Source organism: Toxotes jaculatrix, chromosome 5, assembly GCF_017976425.1.
Source record: "Toxotes jaculatrix isolate fToxJac2 chromosome 5, fToxJac2.pri, whole genome shotgun sequence".
Classification (NCBI taxonomy): Eukaryota; Metazoa; Chordata; class Actinopteri; family Toxotidae; genus Toxotes; species Toxotes jaculatrix.
The window spans coordinates 1,849,185-1,874,821 of NC_054398.1; the positions used below are offsets into that span (position 1 = coordinate 1,849,185).

At 43.1% G+C, this 25,637-nt stretch overlaps 1 protein-coding gene across 3 annotated transcripts in view; it reads left to right on the forward strand.

The window, feature by feature from the left end:
• wwp2 (WW domain containing E3 ubiquitin protein ligase 2) overlaps positions 1-25,637 on the forward strand; it is a 49,942-nt gene that overhangs the window by 4,631 nt on the left and 19,674 nt on the right. For all 3 annotated transcript variants that reach the window (XM_041038264.1, XM_041038266.1, XM_041038265.1), the window contains exons 3-9: positions 1,403-1,559; positions 2,096-2,217; positions 3,502-3,639; positions 12,317-12,395; positions 15,522-15,685; positions 16,899-17,160; positions 18,667-18,756. In XM_041038264.1, coding sequence (XP_040894198.1) covers positions 1,403-1,559; positions 2,096-2,217; positions 3,502-3,639; positions 12,317-12,395; positions 15,522-15,685; positions 16,899-17,160; positions 18,667-18,756 — 1,012 coding nt within the window. The remainder of the gene's footprint in view (positions 1-1,402; positions 1,560-2,095; positions 2,218-3,501; positions 3,640-12,316; positions 12,396-15,521; positions 15,686-16,898; positions 17,161-18,666; positions 18,757-25,637) is intronic.

A 25,637-nucleotide genomic window follows, 5' to 3' on the forward strand; every position in this document is an offset into this window, starting at 1 on the left:
CTGGTCCAGGCCTGCAGTGTGAACACTGCCCTCCAGTGTCCCGACTCTGGTTCATTGGCTGCTGTGTGTTTTTCAGTTCTGGTGCCGAAGCCTCATCGTATCCATATAATAATCCCTGTGGACCCCAGTCTCATGAACATAAATGAAAGTGGGACCACAGATATTATTTTCCACTAGAGGGCAATGTTTATATTTCTCTTTTTGCTCGCTCTGCCAGCAACACACAAGTTGTGTCCCAAATCCGTACATACAAATGAATTATGAGCAAGTTTGTTGTGTGTTCACATGGGATAAGTGGCAATGGGAGGCACACTACACACTGAAAAACCTAAAACTGTTTATAGACCCTATTTTCCCACAAGTCAGTGCACAAAGGAAATAAACACACAGCTGGAAAAAAAAGGCTAAAGCTCACAGAAAAACCAAAATACTGTGTCTTTAAAAGGCAGCTGCATTTCAGAGCTGCAGCTTGATTGATGTTCAGAAGTAGAAGTATTATATAACGTCCCGTTATAAAACTATCTGCTGTGTTGGTATCTTATATATCTTATATACAAAAATCTGTGTTTTCAATTCTGACTGAAAACAGATTACTTTTCACAATTAGGAGAAGTTACTAATGGACCTGACATTTAATTATGTGAGAAGTATTTGAAAGGTGTTTTGACTTATTAACCACATACTTCAGGACATTATGTCATGAAGTATGTGGTTAATAAATCAGGAAAGAAACAGAGATGTGGGACGTAGTTAAAACTGTGTATAAAACAATAAAAATGAGGGAGGCCTCATCTACGCTACAGACATGTGCAGACATGCACTGATAAGTGTGCACACACACACACACACACACACACACACACACAGAAACTAATCACAAGCCTGAGAAAATGGAAAAGTTTAGTTTGGATGTACAGTTGTGGGAAATCTCAGTTAATCACTCAGTTTGTTCCAGAGGAGCAAAAAATAGCTAAAAGCACCGTCACCAGATCTGGATGTGATTCCAGGCACAGTGTGAACACCTCTACCTGCTGACCTGTCAGTGAGGAAGTCAGAACTGAATCTGGATTTCACTGGGAGAAAATGCAGTGATTTAAATATTATGTTTGCGTGTGTATGTGAGGCTGCCGTGCTGCGGAAATTGTGTTGATATGAAAACTAAACCTTTCGCCTTTAAGATGCACATGAAACAGAAACACATTTCCTTACTGTGGTTGGACTAAGGCCACGGTGTTTCTTCTGCTCTCTTCCATGTGGCACTGTGCAGCTCTGACTCTGTGTTTTTGTCTTTATAATAGATCAGTTCTAATGTGTTCCTTCATATCTGTTTGTCCTAATGTGTTTGTGTGTGTGCGTGTGTGTGTGTTTGTGTGTATGTGTGTGTGTGTGTGCGTGCACGCAGTGGTTTCAGCAAAGCCCCAGTCTCCCAAGCTGCCAAACCGCCACTCTCGGCTCAGCTCCTTCGTGGAGGTGACTGCCGACGGTCTGACCAGCGAAACCAAAAAAACAGGCAAACGCAGCGGACAGCTTGAGCTGCAGTGGAATGAAGACCTCACCCTGTGAGAACGCTGTTGCCCACACACTGACTTTTATACACTACCTGTGTTTTTATTGTTTGTAAACCTGTGTAAACAATTATGTAGAACATAAAAATTTATTGCGTGCATCCTGCTGTGTTGTTGTGTGGTCAGGGATGTAGGGACAACAATGGAAAGGGTGTCCAAAGTCCAGAATATTCCACCCTGGTAGAAGAGTTAGAATCTGTCTGACGTTTAACTGTAGTTTAGTTTGTTCTGCTGTAAAACATGAAGTAAAATGCAGCTAATTTAAAACTCTTCTTCAGGTAAAATAAAACACACACACACACACACACACAGGCATTGTTCCAGTAGCAGTAGGTGCACAGGTAAGGAAAAAGAAAACGTGTTGTGTCAGCTCGTCGTTTTTCATGCTGGCACCTGTGCAGATGTGATCGGCTCAGTGTACTGATGTGCAGTATTTGTTGTGTTTTTAATGAATGGTGTTAGTGAGGCTACAGTTAGTGGTGTGTGTGTGTGTGTGTGTGTGTGTGTTGACGTTGCCTTGTGTTTCACAGTAATGTGACGCCTCAGAGTCGTCTGGATCTGAAGCTGTGGAGCTGCCACACCCTGAGGAAGGAGCTACTGGGCAGCGCCACCATAGACCTCCTGGACACGCTGCGCACACACGATGGCAAGAGTAAGGACTCACACACACACACACAATTAAAACCATCATATATATTGTATATTTACAATCCTGTTGCAATAAAGGCATATAAATAAATAAATAAGCAATAAATAATATATATATAATAAACAGTATATTCTTAAATGAGAACAAAAACAAGTATAAATTTACAGTGTATATGCAGGAGTTTTATCCAATTTCAAATATAGATTTAGAAAAGAAAAGAAAGAAAAGTAAAGAGGCAATAAAGTGAGAGGATTAAAAACAGAAGAGACAAAGTGTCTCCTCTAAAAATACTGCTGTGCTGAAGTATACTCACCATTTTTACAGTAACTAACAAGCGTATCAACAGACGGCTGTGGTTGAACCGTCTGTGGCTTCTGTCGGTGTTTTGCTTATAGTGTCTGTATCAGAGGTTCAAGACATATACTTATTTAACTTTTTGTATTTCCTGGCCTTTAATGGATGATGGACTGATAGAAGAGGATACACAGGTTATCATCCAGATTCAGACAAAAGACATCTGCATTTCTTAGTCACATTCTGAATTTACAATTACAACATTAAGCCCCCTGGTGAATATAAAGCCAATATTAGCTAACTGTGTGTGTCCGCCTGTTTGGTCCTGAGCAGGTAGTGTGCAGTGTAGTGCTGTGGCTGAAAACAACACAATGAGAACAGAGAAAGTGAACTCAGACAGTAAAACTGCTGGGCAGCTAATCACTAAGCTGAAACTCAAAGCTGTGTAAAGCCGTGGGGAGCTGCAGAACCCCGGTGATAATTCTCTGTTGGGTCATCGTTACGAGCAACCTCCGTCACACGTTGTTTTCATTGTCATTTGATACACAGGTGTTATAAAAAAATATTAATGAACTCAGACAATGTCTGATCACAGGATTATTTCCAGCTGGCCAAACATTCAGTGTCGTCTTTCAGCACTCGACAGTTTTCTGCACGCGGTGTTTTCACTTCTTGACACAGAAGAGTCACGTCTGCTTCTGAAGCTGCTATAAAATATTCAGAGGAGTGAAATGTTGCTCAGCTCTCTGCTCATCTGATTCCTCTCCTGATAATAAAAGTCTCAGATGGCAGCGTGGCCGTCCACTGATGTGGAAGATAACACGCTGTGGCTTCACACAGCGGACGGTGGAGCTCCTTCGCTCCACCTCTCATCGCTCTCTCCCTTCCCTCCAACTCCAACCTTTCTCCCTCTCCCCACCACCTTTGTCCTCTACCTTTTCAACCAGCCATCCACTCACTCTTCTTCTCTGTCGTTCCTCCTCCCCCCTCTAGTGGAGAACGTCCAGCTGAGTCTGGTGCTGCAGACGGAGAACAAAGGCTTGGTTGTAGCGGGAGGCGAGCTCAACGTCTGTCTGGACGGCATGGTTGTTGATCTGGGCTCGTTGCCCAATGGCAGCACGGGAGCAGACAGTGAGTCCCGCCTTTACCACACACACACACACACACACAGAGATGTGAAGGTAATAACACAGAAATGTGCAGAGAAGCACTCACACCGAGGACATGTGCACCCAGATATCACTGCTGCAGCGTAAAGCTACCTCCTCACTCCACGGTAGGGTTCCTCTGAGGCTGGGAGGAAGAGAATATAGCACAGAGAAGAAGATAAGAGAAATGAGGAAAATTGTGGCTGAAATATTGAATGTCCAAATTTCCACATAAAAACATTATAAACTTTGTAGATAAACAGAACAACGCAGGGTGAAGCTAACGCCAACGGGGGTTTGTCAGTCTGAGAAAATCCGTGTTTTGGAAACACACGGTTTTCGTACGTAACATGTATTAAGGTGAACATACTCGTACTATTTTCCCACAGAATTCTAGACACCAGAATACTAAACCATCTCTCCTCCCCTCACTCTTTCCCTTCCTGTCTCTCTTAAATGTTCGTTAATATCGCCAACAACCTCACACACACATGCACAGTAAGGGTTTTGTGTGTCTGTCCACCCTGGTAATGAGTGTTTCCCCCACTTGGAAAAAATACTTTGTATTTGTAGGTTTTACTTTGTATAAATGACAGTTTTCCAAAGTCCCTTCTTACCCACAAGGCTTTGAACTCGTGTTTGTGTGAGCTGATTTTGGTGAGATGAGAGCGTTGAGTCCTGGGTGTGTTATTTATGCGATGACAGAATTGTACACAGAATATTATGGATTTTTATTTGATCAATTAAAGTTGAGTTCTATATTGTTTATAATGGTATATTTCTATCAGTAGAACAAACTTGACTAAGTGGACGTTGTATGGAGGAGGCTGATATAAAGTACTTAAAAATCAGTTCTGGTCCAATAATTACTGTCCACCTCTGACATGATATAGTTTAATAAACACTATATTTAGTATATAACTGACAGCACAACACTGTGTGATGATGGGACAGCTCTGTTCAGTAGTAGCTCTCCTTTCAGTGTCCCATGGTCTAAGTGTTGTTTGATAACATGCAGGAGAAAACACTGAATTCATTGAATTTAATCTTCTGTAATATAACTGTATATTATACTATCACCTGCTGTGAGCCACAAGGGTTCAAAGCCAGGACTAGCACTCTAATTATAATATGCATTAGATATTGCAGGACATTTTGTGATCTGTGGACCTCAGATTGAGCTCCACTGTTAATGTCAAAGATGCACCGTCCACCACTGACTGCGTAGCCGTGAAGGGGGATTTATGGCGTAGCTATAGAGCCTACACACGTAGCTGACACAGCTACACAGAAGGCTTTGTTGTAGCTGATGTTCACCTCTTCAGAAATGTAGCTACACTTTGGGGTTAGAGGAGCTTTGGAAACAGCTCATGGATCAGCGGATAATGGACGGACTGTCAACTTTTCGGTCTTTTCGGACAGGGGCTCGTCTTCGCTGGCTTCACCTGACTGTTAAAGTGATGGCTTCCTGTCATTGAACGCAGCAGGAGACTTTCAGTTAATGGTCCGTGCAGCTTTATTCACACAGAACATCACTGTGTGGAAAGAAACAAGGCTTGTGTGGTATTCAGCACCTGGAGTGTGACAGGGAGCAGAGAGAGTTAAAAATGTCCTGTGACGGGAAGAAGACTGTTGCTCCTTAAGCATGAGACGCTCACCGCTGCTTCTCACAGTGATCTACTGATTTATCCTCTGGTACAGTTTGCTTCAGTTCCATCATTTAACATCATCAGAGACTGTTTCTAACATTCACGCTGAATAATAACGGCTTTAATTCCTCTTTGCTCACATGCTGTATGGACAGAGTTTTGCTGGATATAGTTTTATTTATCCTCACAGCTGACATGAATGAGCTTGTACAGTCATGAATGATCACATTATTGCTCAGGGTTTTTTTTTTGCCCTGGTTGTGTAGAGCATAGTTTATATAGGCTGATCTGGCATTAGAAGATGGATCTCCTCAGTGACTTAAAATTTACTCTCTCACAGTGAAACCTGGGTTGTTTCACTGATTTTGTTTTCTCTGTGGATAAAAGACAAAGACACTTATTGCAGTGATCAGCCTTTCTCCACTGCAAACCTTATTGTCTGTCTATAAGTGGTGAGCATGCAGGACAGGAGTCTGGGTGCTATGTCACCTTCACCGGCACACGAGGCTCCCTTGGCGGAGGAGTTACAGCCGCCCCTGTGCCGAGCTCTCTGAGCAGTGCATGCATCTAACCAGATTTGCAGCACAGGTTATAGCACAGCTCTGGGGCATCATGGCAAACCAAAGGAAGAGCAAAGTGGGTCAATGATTCAGTTCTGTCTGACAGAGAAATCTGTGGCTCTGGCCATCGCTGCACTCACAGGGTTGCAGAGGAGAGCCCGACTGATACATCGACATGGATTATATTATTTCTTACTTTTACAATACGAGTCACTTACCTACTTCACCACACATTAGCTTTTGTCAGTCTCTCTCACAGTGTTTTTCTGTGTTTTTTTTTAACTGGCCCTGTGTCAGGTAAACCCTGGCAACACTCTCTCACCGCAGTGTGTGTCTGATCTCTGCCATGACTCGCCCATACCTCAGGGGCTCTTCTCATTAGCAAAAGTCATGTGTTATTAAAGTCTGATTGCACTTCTGCCATTTTAACCCTCCACTCAGCGCACACACGGTTCCCTAAAATCTAAGGTCAGCAGTTATGCTTATTCCTTCGGGTGGTGACAGCTGTGCCCGGAGGCAGTGTGCTGTCGGACTGTTCGTCCGTCCGTACGTACATATGTCCGTCTCGTTTGTCATGTTATCTTTTTTCATGTTTACCTTTGTGAACTACTTTTACCTGCTTAAAAAGTACAGTCGAGAGTAGAATAATGAAAGATAACAGTTCTCTAATTCAGTTTCTCTGCTGCATTGTGTCAAACCTGACACCCAGTGTGCAGAGAGGTCAGCGTTAGCATGTATGTGTAGTTAGAGTTTCAGCAAAGTCTGGATTTTAGTGTTTAGAGTTTGGATGATGTTTAAATACTGTCAGAAGTTTTTCTATCCCACCAAGAATAACATGTCAAGAATATTGTTAAACTGAAAGTAATTTAATACTATCAGAAAATATTGACTGTGTACAGTTGCAGTACCATATCAGCCTTTATCAAGCTGTACACACTGGACTTTAACACTGACACTAGAGAACTTTAAAATCTTAACATGTGCATGTTCCAAACCAGTATAAAATCATTTCATAGCCCTCAGAGGAAGAATTTCAAACCCTCCACAGACTTATTGACTTTCTGTCAGCACTATTTTCCACTTCCAGGCTCTAACGCTAACATTTTACCTTCCTTTATGGTTTGGAAGCAACGACTAGGTGTCTTTTTAACAAATAAACAGTTATTAAGATGCTGTTAAAACCATAGCCAGGTCCATGTATCCATCTCCTGTCTGTGCAACACACACACACACACACACACACACACACACAAGGCTTTTCATAGAGTGCCATACAGAGCCCACAGTGTGCTCTGCTGAATGAACACAGGGCTAGCAGTAAGGGCCAAGGCCTGCCACAGCATGGGCTGTATAAATGTGTCTCTTTGTGACCGTTTAGATGTGAAGAAAGGTTAAGAGGAGGTGTGTTGTGTGTATTTGTATGTGTGTGTTTGCTCATGCTGTTGTACCACATGTCTTCACAAGGACAGCAAGATGAGAAAATTCCTGTTTTAAGTCCTCACTTATGAAGGAGGCGAGTTTAAGGTTTGGATTTAGCTGTAGGTTTAGTACCAATGGTTTTCAGTTCTGAGAGCGCACTGCTGCGTGCTAGCATAATGGAACACGATGATCACTTGATGAGTAATTCACTATGAGGAAAAATAGACGTTACTTTTTTTATTTTTTTATTTTTTTTAGGTGAAATATTGGATGGTTTTACCTGTTTGGGATTCCAGCTTGTAGACATTTAATGTCACTGATGTGTGATCATAAGTGGACACTGCCTGAACAGTTTAACTTCCTTGCAGAGACGATGATAAGATTGGTATCATTCTCATATCTTTAGCCAACAGGCAGTTCTCCCAGCTTAGCAGAAACTGCCGGACTCCTTCTCGGCTGTGAGCAGTGACTCCTGACGTTATGTCATTGTTAGGATGGCTGGCAGTCAACACAGACTCCCAGATGTCACTGCTTTTAGCTAAATATAGTCCAGCACAGACACTGTAAACACTGTAACGTGACATTTTTACACTTTGGCCTTTGTGTGGACTAAACAAACAAGATGTAATGTTTTTGTTTGTGAGCTTCAGAGGGGCCTGCAGAGAGATTCTGTTTCTAGTCTTCATGCTAAACTAACCTGCTGCTGGCTCCAGGTGGAGGTATTGATCATTTCATCCAACCCTTGGCAGGAAAGCCACTGAGCATATTTCCTGAAATGTGACTATGTATATCTATTCTTTAAAAGCAGATTAAGGGTCAGGGCATAAGGGAGTGAATGTAGTGAATTGGACAAAGCAGTTAAACAAGCTCGCGTCTGTAATTTTGATGTGTGTGCAGGTCAAAGGTTAACATCCAGGGAATAGAGCCCTGCCCCCCTCCAGCTGTTTGGAGTTCTCTTAAAACTCCTTACACACACACACACACACGTGTATACACACACACACACACACACACACACACACACACACACAGTCACAGACATCAGGAGTGCTTTTGTCTAATTTGTTTCTGAGAATTGTGTAATTGAGACTCATTGCTTGCAGCTCAGCAGTACAATCGCCTCCTGTGATCCCACAGCAGTGTGCATGGTAGCAGGGGGGTTTCCTCTCCTGGCTTGCAAGGGCAGGGATGACAGAGGGTGTGTGTGGGTGTGTGTGTATAGACATATATATGTGTGTGTTTCTTGGGGGAGGAGTGGTTAGTGAACAGAGGGCTGAAGTGTACCCTCTTCTTAAAGCAGGGTTTCAAGTTGAAGCACTTGTCTTTGTATGTGTGCGTTTTATGGTCTCATTAGTGTAGATTCTGTTGTGTGTTTCTGAGCTTTGTTTGTTCGGGTGTGTGTATGTATATGTGTTTTACATTCTGCAATGTGTGTGTGTGTGTGTGTGCACGCATAATGTGGTCCTGAATATATAAAGTCTGGAGTTGGAGTGTGTTACCTTGTGGTGGTGTTAAGGCGCTCTGTTTTCTCGCTCTGAACGCACCTCCTGTTGGTTTTTTTACTCATTTCCCCTGGCAGCTTTTCTGACCCGCATGCGTGCACACGAACACACACACACACACACACAAACACACACACACACACAGAACTTCATAAACAAACCCTTGTATTGAAAGATTGGGGCGGGGGGGTGGGGGGGGGGCAGAATCCAGAGCAGAAAGATTTCAACTCTGGGAATATTGGCACACTTTGTAAATGTTAGATGCGCACATACACACACCACATATACACAACGTACCATCCCACAGTAGCAGAAGCCACATTTACACCACAGCACAGACTCTCAGACTGTCCACACAGACACAGCAGTGACTAATACTCACTATCCTGGACATGTCATGCTAGAATCTGTACTTGAACAGGCTGTATGTGCCTTTGTGGCCTGCAGGAGACAGAAACACTGACGAGGACAGTGTTACTGCTGACGGCTGAGTATCCTGGGTGAAGACAAAGAATGGGCAGAATCAGTGTAATAATTTCTTATCAAAACAAGAAGCATTTGTGACATAATAAATATCCAGAAAATCATTTGACAAACTGTTTATGGATTACCACACTGTAATGTTGAATTTTCCCTGAAACACTGTAAATATTTCATCGCATTAAACATATAAAATCTGAAGTTGCCACAAAGCACTTTTGTTTATTGATTTGCAGCATTGCCCACAACAGCCTCATACAGTTAGTATTATTAAATGGATAGCTAACACTATGTAAAAGTGTATGGCCGTCAACAAATTTATATTGTATTGTGCTTAAAAATAAGTGTAATTCAAGTCAAAATCCACACCGAGGTTTGTACCAGTGATATGTCTGAACCTAGCGTGGAAGTTATGCTATAACTTAGTAGCAAGAGGTTGCACCGTATGAGTTAGTTGCAACATAGATTTAACAGCAACAGCAACAGCAACAACCCCCTCATTTGCTTTGATGAAATGCTCATCTGGGTCACTTTTAGCTGTTACCATTCACTCAAAGCACCGGTGTGGTTTACCCCTTCGTTTTACTCTGTGACTGGTTGAACTTGAACGTCCTGCCTCTTGTAAGAGTCTGAAATTGATCAGCTAATCAGTGCTGACATTGTCTCTCGTTTCGTTCATTCGTTCATTCGTTTAGATGTCGTTTAGATGTCCCGTTGTACTGCTCAGAGAACTAGGGTTACTCAAGTAACCTAAAGTTTCCAGTCCCTTCACAGCAGCTGCTGAACTGAAACGTGCTCTGTTCAGTTTTTAGAGTCGCTTCTTTTTTAGTTTAAGTGTTTTTGTGTCTTAAGATGGTTGCAGAGTGGAAATTCTATTTTACACATTTACACACACACACACACACACACACACACACACACACACACACACACACACACACACACACACACACACACACACACACACACACACCAGTAATTAGACTTGTGCCATTAGGAGGGAGGGGGGTGATGAACTCAGTGAGCAGGCTATGACAAAATGGTTTCTCCTCAAGACCACTGTTTATTTTTCTGTATGTCCATCGGGTCTGGCCACAAGAAGCCCTTTCATAGCCACAAAGCAGCACTCTGTGTGTGTGTGAGAGAGAGAGGGAGTGAGGCAGTCAGAGATTACCTGTTTGCTTTGCTTTAGATAGCAGGATACATATGCGTGTAAACATGGACGGTGTTTGAGGCTGTCATGCCTCTGGTGTGATCGCCTTACGCACAGGAAGGTGCTGCATTTGTGTGTATAAAGGAGAAAGTGAGTGTTAATGAAAAGCATGTTATAGACCTGTGGTTTTCAGTCACAGTTGGGACGGAGCATATAGTCACACATTCCCTCACACCACCAGGACCGCATACCACTACCACACACACACACACACACACACACACACACACACACACACACACACACACACACACACCAGCACAGACTACACAGTACATACAAGAATGAATGGTCTCTGTTAAACCACCAGCTTTACTTCCATTGCCACATGTTTGAAGTCTGTAGGGATTTGATTAATCTGGATCTTTTTTTTTTTTTAATAAACACGACGTGGTTTAAGCCACACTGTGAGCACTTCCCCATTTTCAGCACAGCTCTGGAGACGACCAGCGTCCGTCCCCAGTATTCAGAGTGTGACAGGGAGGTGACGAGACTGGGGCTGATGCCGATGCTAGGGAAACAGAAGTTCTTGCTGAGTGAGTTTTATTGTTAAGTTCTGTAAAGTGTCAGCCAGAGTAGCAGTCAGAGACACAACTGTTAAAAAAAAAAAAAAAAAACCCTTTTGTTCCAAACTAATGAAAAAACCACCAGTGACAGATATTTTATTTTTCCTTTTCTTGGTGCAGTGTGTGAGAGTGTGGCTTTACTGAACGTTCATTTGAATAGTCAGATTTGTGAGTGACTGTTGATTTAAAGCTGTTTTTTTTTTTAAACCGTACAAAAAAGAAAACCAAATGTTAATGCCCCAGTTCAACACATCAGTCTGTTAACAGGTGAAGGGAATAATCACTGCTATAAAGCTGGATAAAAACCTCCAGCTCCAGAACGAGCTGCGTGAAATCTGATAAACAGCCTCAGGTAACGTCTCTTGATCCAGAACCAGCTGGAGCTGAAGACACCACGTTTGAAAATGAAAAGGTCAGGGACTGTGGAAGGAAGTGAGTTTATCAGACCTCTGCAGGCTGCTCCTTAGCTTAGCTGGACGCTACATTAGGCACTAATATCATAACACACCTGAATCTTGGACTGAACCTTCAGTGGTCTAGTTGCATTGTGGGTAATGTAGGCACCAGGTTTTGAAAGATACAGAAATGCTTGGAATTCTGGTAACTGTCCAGCGTAACAAGGCTGCGATGCTAAATCAGTGGAGTACTAATTACACATTATATTTATATCATTATAAAGATGTGTAGTCTTTTATGCACATTTCCCTATAGTGTCTAAGCTGGAGTGAGATTAGAGTTGTGGAGTTTAATGCACATATCTCTGTCGTGCCTGCTTCCTTCCTGACGAGCCAGTACTCGGATTGTATCCTCAGCATGTCATTAGTGTAGATGTGTCTCCTTCTCTCCCATTGTTCTGTCAGAGAAGCTCAAAATAACTTTTTCCTCTTCTCCACGACGTTTAGCGTTTCATCGCTTGCTGTCATTTCTTTCGCAGACTGTAAAAGATACTCCACTTGCCGTTGGGTTTCTATGGTAACACTGCACGTTGTCGCCGATCGTTAAACACGGACAGCTTTGTCTGTCCACACTTTGTCACATTTTTTTTTTTAGCTGTGGTAAAAAAGGTTTCTCCACTGAATCTTTGAGCTTTAGAAACAAAAGCGTTTCTGCATCTTCACATTCAGATGCATTTTTCTGCGTTTGCTGATGTGAGTGTGAGGTGTTGACTGACATCGGCCTCGATGCAACACATCAACACTCCATTTACTGACAGCTGAGTTTCTGTATCTGTACAATGACGGTGTTATGTGTGTGTGTGTGTGTCTTTGCAGAGATACTTCAGTCAGACAGACCAAACCTGAGGAGGACACAGAGTGAAGAGACCCCCAGTACTGCAGGATCTCACAGCAGGTCAGTACACACGCATGCACACACACACACAGACACACACACACACACACAAAGTCTCCGTCAAGGGACAGATACAGTCTCTTGAGAGGTGAGAGACAAACCAATGAATGAAAGTGTGTTTGATGTCTGGATGTATTTGGTTTGTTTGTATGGCCTCACGTTGCCCACGTTCGTCTGGGTGAGCACTGAATTGTAAGAACATCTCAAAAGTGGATCTGCATTAGCTCTGTGGGAAGGTTATTTATGGCGAGGAGAGGATGAACTAATAAAATTTTCATACCGACTGGCTGAAAGAGGAAGCTTGGCTCCTCACATACAGGAACATCACTTCTGAATAGATTTGTGCAGAAGCATCAGCTTTTGTTTGTCTTTCAAAACGAATCAGTCAGTGTCTGATCACATGGTTAATAAACAAGACTGAAAATCTGACCAAGCGTTCGGTGCCAGCTTTCAGTATTCTTAGCTTTCAGCACTGTTTACAGGCAGAGTTCAGGACTAAGGGTCAGTATCCGGTCCTAGTTTCACCTTGTGCTAATATTTGCTTTATTTTTATTCCCATTTTAATCCTTTTCTAACCTATTCACTGGGAGCTGTCGCCATGATCCAGCGTCACTTTGTGCATGAATGAAATGAAATATTTTTGGCTGCCTGCGGAGGTCAGGCTCAGGCGATTATGGTTTGTGTGAGGAGCAAAACTGTAGCTCACCATGGAGATTATGTCTAACAATGATAGCTCTGTACTTTAAAAACAAAAGCCACATGTGCATTGTGCCTCATGCCGCCTCATCGTGACCATTTTTCTGTCTTAGAAAGTCAACATTGACAGTTTTGGCTTTATGACAGCAGCGTTACAGCAGCTTGTCTCAGCCTAAGCAGTCTGAGGTGAATATTGTGTGTCTTTAGGTGGCGTCCTTCTGTTTTTCAGTTGTCTTTATCATACTGAGGATCCAGAAAATCCAGTCTCTGCTGCCGCAAAAGTAAAATGAATCACTTCCTACATGACAGAATTCAGGAGCTCCTACACTGAATGAGTGTGAAATACTGTGGGGAAATAACACTAACACCTCTCAGATCGTCCACATGCACAATAAATACTGAGCAATATTAATCTCAGGGCTTTCCACAGCAGAGTAAAGCAAACACCATCCTTCAAATTAAGACCATCCTCACTACTGTCAGAAGAGATTATTAGATTTTTATCAAACATGCACTCTCACAGAGTAAAAGCAAAAAGCACTGTATCATATAGAAGTTTACACATTTCACAGGGCAACTGCCGTCACCATCATCTATAAATAGACAAGACGTGTCAGGATCCGTCTCGTCCAGCTCGGTGGGCGACAGTGATTGACTGAGTCGTCATGTCGTTCATTTGCCTTTTTGCAGTAAACGGTCAGAGCAGCACTTTGAAGGAAATAAAGAAAAGCTGAAAAAAGCAGAGACAGAGAGAATTTCTCTTCTGTGCTGTGACATTTAGGCTCATGATGTTTTTGGATTGTAACAAAATGACACAACAAGATATACAGCGGCTTCACAAAGATTTTATTGAGTTGATTTAATTTAAAATTGATAAAATTCTGCTCTGCACAAAGGGTTCTGTGTTTGTCTTATTAGACGTGAGAACGTGTTTCCTCATGCTCTCAGAGTCTCCTCCATCTGTCCACTCTACCATAAAGGCCTGATGCTGCTGAGATGGTCGTCCTTCCAGCAGGTTTCTCCCTCTCTGCAGAGGACTTCTGAAGCTCTGTTAGAGTGACTGCTGGGTTCTTGGTCACCTCCCTGACCAGGGTCATTCTTGCGTGGTTACCTGGTTGGGTGGGACCCTAACCCTCTGGGTCTACAACAGAATGAAGTGTGCAAAAATGTGAATGCTTTATGAAGCCACTGTAGGAGCAGGGTGGGGTGAGCGGGGACAGGAGGTCTCAGCCAACTTTAAGTAAGTTCATGGTTTTTATCTAAAACCTCTGACAAACAGACACACACTGAAAAACCATCTTTCTAAGCATCTAAATCAAGCACAGTTCTTTACACTGCTGGTTTCAAATCTCACTAGACATTGTGGTAAAATAATAAGAATAATAGCACAATAATAAACTTGCGTAACCTTCCTCTGAAACACTGTTTGCAAAGCGCTTATATGAAAATCATAAAACCCGAGGCATAACAGTAATCAAAATAAATGGAAGAAGGAAAAGAAAAGAATTGAGTGAAGGGAGTCTGTGCCAGTTTGGTCGATTGAAGCACTTATGCAGAGTGCCAGTATGTTATTCCCCCCTGAATGCGGTTTCAGACGCTGCTCTCACTGGCTAGAACGGATAATAAATAGTGGAGCAGGCTGCATTTATTTCAAAGCTTTGCGGTGAGGGTGCGTGGGGTCAGATGGTATTTCCGTCTAAACATTGTAGGAGGGCATTAAACACAGCGAAGCCGAGAGCCCAGACCGCTGCTGTCATGGAGAAGCAGTCGACATCTCCATCCAGCTGCGCATGAACCGAAGCCGCCGACAGAGAAGAGACGTGATTTCTGTTGTTCTCCCACGATGAGGAGCTCGGCGCCCACACACAAACACATTCACGAGGGTATACAGTACACGCACACACACACCGAGAGTGTCTTGTCCTTATTGCGTCGAGTAGACAATTGAGCACAGCAGCCCTGAATCCGGTTTTCTGTTGATGCCTGTCCAGTCCTGGCCTCAGCATTCCTGGATCCTGGGGGAGGGAAAGCCAGCATGTTTATCTTTGTATAAAAGTTCTTGTCGGAAAAGCAAAGTTATATTTAGTGTTTGGAAAATATGAGGGTGTTCAGAGAGGAAAAGTAGCCAACATCGACACCTCTGTGTGTGTGTGTGTGTGTGCGTGCGTGCGTGCGTGCGTGCGTGCCGGTTCCCCTGAGTCAGGAACAACAACAGGTCTGATCCTAAGCGGTCACACAGAGCCGTGGGCTGACCCACGGGAGCTGCACATGAAAGGCAGTCAGAGAACGAGCGACATGATTCTGATGCAGTGTCATCTCCCTCCTCTGTCTCACCTTCCCTCCCTCCTGCTTTTCCTCCTCACCTCCTTTTCTTTCACTTCCTCCCCTCATCTGCTTTACATCCCACTCTGTTTCTCTTTCTGTTCGCAGGAGTAACAGGCACTCAGTGGGGGGTTCGCAGAGTGGCTCCCCGGGGTGCTCCAGAGGGGGGTCTCTGACTAATGGGGAGCTGACTGAGGAGCAGGCCCCCGGGCCGGGCTCCTCCGCTCGCCGTCGTTCCTCCAAAAGCCATGGAAGCCCAGGAAACAGCGCAGGTAAACAGCACACCTCATCACTGAGTTACGCACACACCTGGCTCACACAGGATTTCCATTTTTACATAAATGAACACCAACAAGAGTTTGACTCAGACCTTTGTTGGTTTGTACTAATACTGTTCTGTCTTTTATTGTGCAAATGAAATAAACAGTGGACTTTTATGGCATTGTATTAAAACTAAGTTCAGTATTGAATTCACATGTTGAATGCAATCAGTTTCGAATCCCTCCCAAACTACATGTAAGAAAGGGATGAATTGGAATGAATTATCCAGGAAAATCCAAAGGATTTCGGTGACATTTATTTCCTCACCTCGGTGCCTCTCTTCTGCTTCTCCAGCTCCCAGTACAAATCAAAACATCTGCTGTGTAGATCCTGTTGCTCTGCAGGTTTCATGTGTTCCACATCCCGCTCTCATCTGTGTATAACTGACAGTTTAGGATTACCGTGTCTCAGCCCACTGCCAGACCCATTCAGTGCAGTAACATTACCTGACAATGTCACATCTAATAATAAAGAGGAAGGAGAGGAGAAAGGTTTGGTTCATGATTTCACCTCTAAGCACAGAAAATCTGTGTGTTTTTGGCTGCATCAGGGCTGTATGAAGACAAATGTCTGTCACTGACTGAGTGATGAAGTGACAGCATCGGTCGGCTGGCCGAGTGTTGGAAATTCTCCATTGGTCGTTGCTTTTTCAAAATGAATTGGCGTTTACAGGCAGTGTTGCCAGCTTAGAGCCTTTGTCGTGAGATTTACTGACTTTTCCGATCCATTTAACGAGTTTTCATCAAACACGCACCCAGAGACAAATGTAGTGAGTTCTTTGTTACTTTCTGTAGAAGTCTGTACGTGTCTCATTCAGCTGATCACACAGCAGCTGACACAGACATGAACGATCCTTACATCTGTTGAACAGTTCTTCAGCTCACAAAGCTCAGGCCTCTGTAACAAATTGTTTACTGTGTGTACTCTATGTTCTGTTCAGCCAGCGTAGATGTGCCAGCTGCCAAACCTTCTCAGTAGCATGTAAACGTAATGAAATAATTACGGCTAGAAAATGGAAATTGTGGAAAAATCCACATCACCACATCAGTTTAGATCCTGGTTTGTCACTTGCGAGCCTTGGAGCTAACACTGTAACAATACGTCTCTCTTTTCTCCTCCTTCCCATCTCTCTGTTCCTTTTGTCCTCTCTGTATCTTCTCTCAGACAAAGTTGAGTTGACGTCAAATGGGCTGGAGAACAGTCGTGGGGGCGTGGCCCGTCACACACCACCTCCATCCTCCCCGTCAGGCCGATCCCCAGCCGCCAGCAGCAGCAGTGGTAGCCCCTCTCCAGGTCAGGACGCCCTGGGTGCAGCCACCCCGGCAGAGTCCAGCTCCAATGCCAACTCCAGTACGGAGCCGGCCAGCAGCAGCAGCACCACCACCACCACCACCACAGAGTCCACCACAGACTCACTACCAGCAGGGTAAGAGTCAGTGCATGCAAAGATAAAGTGCATCGGAATGTCTACAACCAGAGTCAGTTTATTTATACTTGCTGAAAGTATAATAGCTATACAACTGGAAATTGGAAAAAATATTCTGTCACCAAAATGTAAACTTGTGTAAACCACACAAAGAACTGAAATGGATATTTATTTTCAAGGCAAATCTTTAAACTTTAGCAACAGCAGCTCAGTACAGTTTCCCATAGGAAACTGGTAACAGAGGTGGAAAGCAATAGTCGTAGAGCCACTGCTTCTTTTCCTCACAGCTTGAGTACATAATATTCCTTAAAGATTTAAAATCAGGATCAGAAAAACTTTCTTGTCCTTTACAAGACGATGGAAATTCGGCAGCTCACCCAGTGCACACAGTAATCATTTCTTTGGACGCTGGTGGAGATGTTCTGTATTTGAGGCGAGGCAGGTCACCTCCACTATAAACCACTGTGAGAACCTGCAGCATGTGGTGGAGGTATGAAAGGAATTCAGACTGAAGAGGGACTGAAACATCAGAGAATATGTGCACAGTAGTCAGCACGAGTATTTCAATGAACAGAAACACTTGAGGCTCTGATTACAGTTGTTGATAATATTGGTTTTGGTGTTTTATTCCTTGATTCTTCATCAGTGTATTTTCACTTTAACAGAAAGTTGGCTCTTTGTTCAGGAACCTTTTCATGATGGTGACGCTGTACGAGTATAAATTTTAAAAGTTCATTAACAGTGAGTTTTGCTGTACATGCTGCCACTTTGACAGGCATGTAGGCGCCGGCAGCATAAGTGAATGGGTCGTGTATGTTTTACTTTTTAATGGGACAAACATGAGAATCCACCCATAATAAAACTTTTAATTTCCTTTGCATTCCTCGTGACTGCATTAACTTATGAAACAATAATTTGAATCATTGCTTTTTCAAGCAGTTTTAACTTTAAAAGCGAGAAAAAAAATAAAATAAATAATAATAATAATAATAATAATGAATAAACAGTTCAGACAATGTGAATATTTTCTCTCAGAGGTGAATGAGATGGTGAAACTATCAGACTGTTGGTTATAGACAGCAGACCTTTTGACTTGTCACAGTAGGAAAAGCACAGGAGGAGCTAATAGTAGTTTTGTGAATGTGCAGAAAGGTTAATGAGAAGAAAGCAGTGAGATTTGTGTCAAATACAACAGTGTTCACTGACAAACATCAGAATAAAGATGTGATGTGATATATTCAGGGATTAATTGCAAGAATATTAATGGCACTAAACAACCTGAGTCAGTGAATGAGTGCAGGCGATTAAGAGGAATAGTTTAGAGAGTTGGTGTTTTCTCTGGGTTCATGTCATCTGTACTGCTCTATACTGCAGTGTGCCACACTCCCTGTCCTCTCTAAATAGAAATCTAAGTTGTCTAATGAGGAGAAAGGTCCGTTTGCTGTGAACAGAGTAGGTATGAAATCATGCTTCTCTCTTTCTGTCTTTCCCACTGTGTGTGTTTAGCTGGGAGCAGCGGGTGTTGCCTCATGGCAGAGTGTACTACGTCGACCACAACACCAAAACCACAACCTGGGAGAGACCACTGCCACCAGGGTAGGCCTCTTAGCATTTCTATGTGTTTCTGTGTTGATGCAGTGATTGTTTGACAGACAGTTAGGGTTAGACCGGGCAAGGCTAACCAATGCTTTGCATCAACACTGGGCTTTTATTAAAACAAAATGAAAGTCGCTGCCTGAGCAGTGGCGCAGAAAACAAACATGGTTGCAAACAAGGTTTCCAAACTAATGTTTGTTTTTTCCAGAACTGATCTACGCTCCAGATAAACTGGCTGCACATGTGAGACACGTTTATTGCTGAGATGGTTGTTTTCAGACTCTCCTTTTTTTACATGTGAATTGATGAGGTCAGTTCCCAGTGCTGTTGTGGAGAGTCAAGCTGCTCTGTGGCAAACTTCAGGTGCACAGTGGTGTTGCTCTGCAGAGCAGTGGCTTCCTCTCTGTAGTGTCGTGAACAGAGACGTTAACCAGCTCCAATGATTCCTTTAAGCCTCTGATCCTTTTTCCCCTCACTGATTATTCAGCTTTGTGCCTGTGGAGTCATCTTAGTCCACAGAACTAAACTGTCTCCGTTCACTGACAGTTCATCTCACTGTGGACCGATCAGTATCTGAACTCTCTGCGACGACTCTGTAACCATTTCCAGCTTTATGCTAATCAACAGTTCTTGATCATCCTGCTGAGATCTTTTTTTTTTTTTTTTTTTTGTCAGGCCTGGTTTGTTTCAACAGACTCTTCTTCACTATCAAAGTCAAAATATTCCAGTGGTTTTTATCTGTTATTTAAAGTTGCTCTGACCCACACCTCCGATCTGGTTCCACTGATTGGACCACAGGTTTAGTTTTTGTTGACATCATTAGCATCTGGCTTCACATGCTTTTTCCAACCTACACTGTCAATGTACTTTTTTTTTTTTTTTTTACACATGTACTTCACTAAATGAGAATAACGGAGTGTCGTACATGCTCAGTGATGTAATGACTACTCACAGGGCTACTTGGTGAACATGCTAGCCAGCCAGGAACATGCTAGCAGGCGTCGGTCACAGTACCTCTCTACTGGCGGGGAAAAAGCTGTCAAGAATAATTTTATTCATACTTGTGCAGTTGTCTCATAACTTTCTAACCCTTTGTCTTTTGTGGAGCTCGTACTCCACTGCAGTGGAGGTTATATAAAAGCAGATGGTGCAACACAACTAATAAGCCACAACAGCTTCTTCCATTTTGGACTCTGGCTCTCTGTTCCCACAGAGGTCAGTGCTGTTAAGGCTGTTTGCTGTAAGCCAGTGATGCCTATTCACATGCCACAGTTCGTCAAAGCTGAGCTCACTGCAAAAAAATCTGCACAGATTCACTTTGCCCGCGTGATGAATTTAATTCGACACAAAATTTAGCATCAGCTGTTATAGACCGAAGCTTCTGGTTTGCTTGTTTTAAGAAAGAGAGTTTTCATGTTCTTAGTTAGAACAATATACATTGTAATTGGTCCTAAATCACCCAGTTAGATTGTCGTGTTTGTGTGCTAGGCCCCCCCCCCCCCCCCCCCCCCCCTTCTCTTTGTGTTGCGACAGCAGAGTAGCCCTGCCAGAGTCCAGGCCTTTTATGACATTTTTACTTGCACCAATAATTTATTGATTTTCACCGTGTGTGTGACTGAGTGACAGAGAGAAAGAGAGGCTGTTTTTTAGGAAAAGGTCACCCCCACTTCTCCAACCCCCATCTCAGTTTTTCCATACAAGGAACGAGAGCGTGGGGGCCCAGAGAACAAAAGTCCTTTCTTAGCGCCACATGTACTTCCATCCACCGCTATGTTGGCTGCTGGCCGGTGGCCCTTCAGAGGATCAATTAGCCGGCTAAAGCTGGGCTAGCACTCCAGATGTACACACCAGGAACTGTTTATAAGTTTGGGGGGGCGGGGGGGGGTTAAACAATCTAGGTTTGGAAGCTGGAATAAAGAAAGCCATCCTAAGCCAGACTGAGGGAGAGCTTCTGAGTCACGCTGCTCTTTATCAAATATACTGTGGAGTTTGTAACTAGTCATGCTTGGTAAGTTCAGGCTCTCTGGTTTTTACATTTCAGGGCATCAGTACACACCTTCGTATAGTCTAAAGGTAGCGGGGCCTTTTTAATTATAACCGTGTTTACATAAACCCGCACTCGTCAGCATCTCGTGGCATCTGTCAACCACAGTGTTACAGTTTCCTTCATGATTTTTTGACAAAGTTATTTAGACAGAGTTAAACAGCAGAAACTGGTAAGTAAAGCACCATTGTGTGTTTATATTCAGCATTGCATTTCATAACATGGTTTCCATTTTCTTCCTTTTGAAAGGGTTAGTTTTTACAACATGTACGGCTCAATCAAAGCTGTGATCAATACCTTCTTGGTCCTGACTGCAGCCTCTTCCATCATCACTGTGTTTGATAATGATGCTGAGATGCTTAACAAACCCCATTATTACTAATATGAGATATTAAAGCACTAAAGAAGATTTCAGTGTGTCCTGTACCAGGAAACCCACTGAGAATTTCCATATGTCTTCCAACTCACCATGCTATCCGGTGTGTATCACATCAGGAAAGTGTGTACCACTGCTGTGAACATCTTCTTTGAAAAAAACAGTTTTAGTCTAAAACACTTTGCCGCTTTTCTGCAGCGTCAGACTGATGCAGGTCAGAACGAACAGTGAAACAAATAAAAACAGTTTTCATCTCACAGAGTTTTATTGACCGTTCACATGAAATAACCAAGTGTCAGGAGTCTGAGCCACAAACTGGCAAAACCTGAACTGCCAGAGTGGAAATTTCTGGATACACAGTTCCACTGTTTCATAGCAACTCAAAGGTTTTCTTACAGAAAACTTAAATACGATGCAGTAATTATAAAGATTGAAACATGTAAAACAGGTTAAAAAATGATATTCTAATTACCATGGTCATGGAAAATATTTCTTTATGACTCACAAGTGTGTTTCGAACTCATCATCAGGGCACTTTTATAGTTTCAGTCTCCAAAGTAATCAGTGTTCTGCAAGTATTATTGAAGCTAATGTTGTGTGCGGTGTTAACAGTTAAACCTCGTGCTGCTAAGCTAACCCACAGCTGAATCAGAACGAGCCAGTGCTTTTGTGGCTTTAATATTTAAGGCAAACGTGGGCCAGGGCACACCTTTACTTCAACTCTGAAAAAGAAAACGTGAGTCCTTCCATCAGTGGGACATCAGCAGTAAACTCACACATGTGGGATACACACATGTGAACCAGAGATAAAGCAGAGTCTTAGGCAGGTTGCTCAGTTTCATTTAGCCAACAGGTCAAACTCTGTCTCAACAGAAAAGACAGGAGCACAGTGTTAGTGCATAGTGTTTGCTGTCATGCAGCATGGTGATGGATAATGAGTGGACTGACCCAAAGACGTACTGTATAAGCTTAATGTGGACAGTTCATGGTGAAGAGACTGTACACCTCTAGTTCCAAGAAATACATGGAGTAGATGACATTAATGATTAATGACATGACTGGTATAAAGAGTTGAAGTCAGATGGCTGAACTAAGTAGAGACTCTCAGACAGGCCGCAGTGGGCTCGGGGATTTTCCCTGGCTCCAGTAAATAACTAGCTAGTGCTAATATCAGAGAGGGAACTGTTTTTTTCTGCCTTTTAAAGGAAGCTCAGAGGCATAGTGGTCAGAGAGACTATTCCTCAACCAAATAACTCCCTGTGTCTGCCATCATCCACACTGCTAAAGTGTCCTTGAGCAAGATATTTAAACCTAGCAGCTCCTGGGGCGCTGTCCTGTGGATGAGCCTGATGTCTGACCGCGAGACAAAAGAGGTTTTCCCTTCAGAAGACAGCAAGGGTTCATCATTGTTCAAAAACCTTCCATCAGCTTTTCTAGTTAGCTGTAGTTTGTGAATAAAACATCAATAATGTAGATCATGTGGGTTCACTGGAGACACCAGTGCTTAATATGTCAGCACTATGCTAAAAAAAAAAAAACCCTCAGTAGAGAGGCTTTAGAAATGACGTTTACAGTTGACACTCAGCTACTCACTGAGTCAAACCTGCCAGAAGATTTTACTTTGCATGTTCTGAGTGTTGTTCTCTAATTTGGCTGATGCTGGTGCAAACCTCCAGCGTACAGCAGCAAGAAAAAGTAAGTGAAGCATTTGGAATTACCTGCATTTATCTGTAAATTAGTCTTAAAATGTGGTCAGAGGAAGTTACAGTTGTGAACAATCAGAATCTGTTTGAACCAATAACACACAAGTCATTGTTTTGCTCTCGTCCAAATCGAATACATCATTCGAACAGTCACGCTGTAGGTTGGAAAAAGTGTGTGAACCCTTCGGCTAATGACATCAGCTAAAGCTAGTTGGAGTCAGGCGTTAGCAAACCTGGAGTCCAGTCAGCGAAACCAGATTGGAGGTGTGTGTTAGAGCTGTGCAACACGTCCAAAGGCACGTCGCATAATGCTAAGAGAAAATAAAAGTTTAAAGAACCACAGAGCAACAGCTAAAGGCTTAAAGGAATCACTGTAGCTGGTGAACTTCCTCTGTTCATGAGTCCATCGTATGCAAATCATACATCATGGTCGGATGTATGCACATGTCATTATGTATGGTGTGAAAAGGGAAACTGCATACTAACATGAAAACATCATCCCAACAGTGAAATACAGTGGACGCAGCATTATACTTTGCTGCCGCTGAACCTGAACAGTTCAACATCATCAGATCAACATCTGATCTTCACTCAGACTATTAAAAAATGATGAATGAGCCACAGAGTTGCACTGGGTGACATGTTCCTCCTTCACTACGCATGAACACACTCACTGTACCTTATTTTAACAGAACAGTCCCTAACAAATGGACCATTTCCTTTCTCCTCAAAGAGAAAAAAACTACAGCTGTTTTGTTTAGTGTTTATGTGGTGTGTCTTTTATAGTGCAGTCAAAACAAAACTGTGACCGAAGACACTTCATTGCATCACATTGTTTTAAAAGTTAAAAAAACGTGGCCATACGGCTGAGAGACTGATGCCATGTCAGGAGCAGCCTCCATTTGATCGGTAATAAAGCCCGGGGAAGGTTGGCTCTGCCAGTAAGAAAAACACTACGACTCAGAGCGGCAGCTTCAGGATGTAAATATGTTGAATGACGATTTCTGAAAAAAATGCTGTCCATAAATAGCTTTGGATGTGGGGTGGGGCACCCTGGTGCCCTGCATGTTTATCCGCAGACTTTAAAATGCAACATCCCTGGACCGAGTCCGGCCGAGGACCTCGTCGCATGTCGTTCATCATCATTTTCTTTCATCTAAATAAAACCGGGTTTGACGTAGCTAATGAAAATGTTAGGGGTTATAACTTAAGATAGATGTGTATTCATCCAGGGAACGCTGACTAAGCATGTCAGCTCCTGCAGTAAATCAGCTGTCATGCTGCTTCTCCTCCTGCACACTGAACGCACAGTGAATGTGTGTGTTTGTGTGTTTGCATTAATCCCTCAGTGCAACAACAGTGGGTCTATTTAGAGGACTTGGTCCGCTGGGAGGACCCAGCAAGCTAACAGTCCCGGCTTCACAGTCATACTGAGCTCAAGTGTGTGATAAGAGAGAGTAGAACTGAGATTTAGTGTGGATCTGCACCTTTGTTTATTATCCAGTGTAACTGAATCTAAAATTTACTACATCAGATTCCTGCCAGTGAGGAAAAGTCCCTGTTGTGTATGTAATCCAGTGAGAGGTGTGTTCCAGACAGGCAAAGTTCACTGTACAGTAACGGAGCAGAATGTATTCAGTCGTTTGTCTCACACGTTTGTTGCAGTGGCTGGTTTTTGTCCTGGCTGCAGTGGAAACCAGCCTGTTGGACCAGTTTAGAAAAACACTGAACAAACCAGAGAGGAAGAGGCTCATGGAGACACAGCAGCTAGAGATGAAACGTCATGTTTTATGTGTGTGTGTGTGTGTGTGTGTGTGTGTGTGTGTGTGTGTGTGTATTTCACAAGCCCATTGGTATCTGCGCTGTGGGTTTTTTTAGTTTTTTTTTGTTAGCATACGGAAGTCAGTGCTGTTTTCTCTTCCAAATTCTGAAGTGCTTAAGTCAGAGATATGAGAATAGCAGCAGAGCAGCCTCTGTCCTGCTGAGTCTAAGGAACTGTTTGTGTGGACCTATGTTCATATGTGTTGTTGCATGTGTGACCATGTGTATCCTTTGTGTGTGTGTGTGTGTGTGTGTGTGTGTGTCCAGACCCCCCGTCTCAGGGGAAGAATAGGCTACACACAGATGTCTGAGTAATGGCAGTGACACACGAACACACCCCACAGTACGTGGTTACTGTCACTCAAAAACCTGGCATCTCCCATTGTTTTCCCTCAGCATTGTAACGGTCTGTTTGACAGCTTGTTGACGTCTAAGGCTGAAAACATGCCGACGTCAACGAGCTTTATCGTGTCCCGTGAAAACTGATGTTCAGATACAGAAAAGTTCCTGTGGGGTTGAGAATTTCTACTTTTAGTCCTTGGAGACGATGAAACATCTAAAGATGTCTGATATGAAAACTGTTTTTTTGTTGTTGTTTTTTTTTTTTTTGGATACAGAAAACGATGTTTGGGGTCATTTAGAAACGGTGTCATCACATAGTTTGTCCAGCAGAGTGCCTCTGACTCCATTGTTTACAATACTCTGAGAAATCAGTATAGCCATTGGCCCCAGATATCCATTACTGGTCAGGCTCTAAACTCTGCTCCTTTATTTGCTCATCCCTCGCTTCTCTTTTCCCTCCTCCCCCCTCTGTCTCCCCCTCCTACTGTTATCTTTCCTTTTCATGCTATTTTTTTCTTTTCCTTGTCTCTATAAATCAGTGCTGTTACTATTAGTTGCATTTCTTTTTAATACAACCACCCACACTTATCATGCT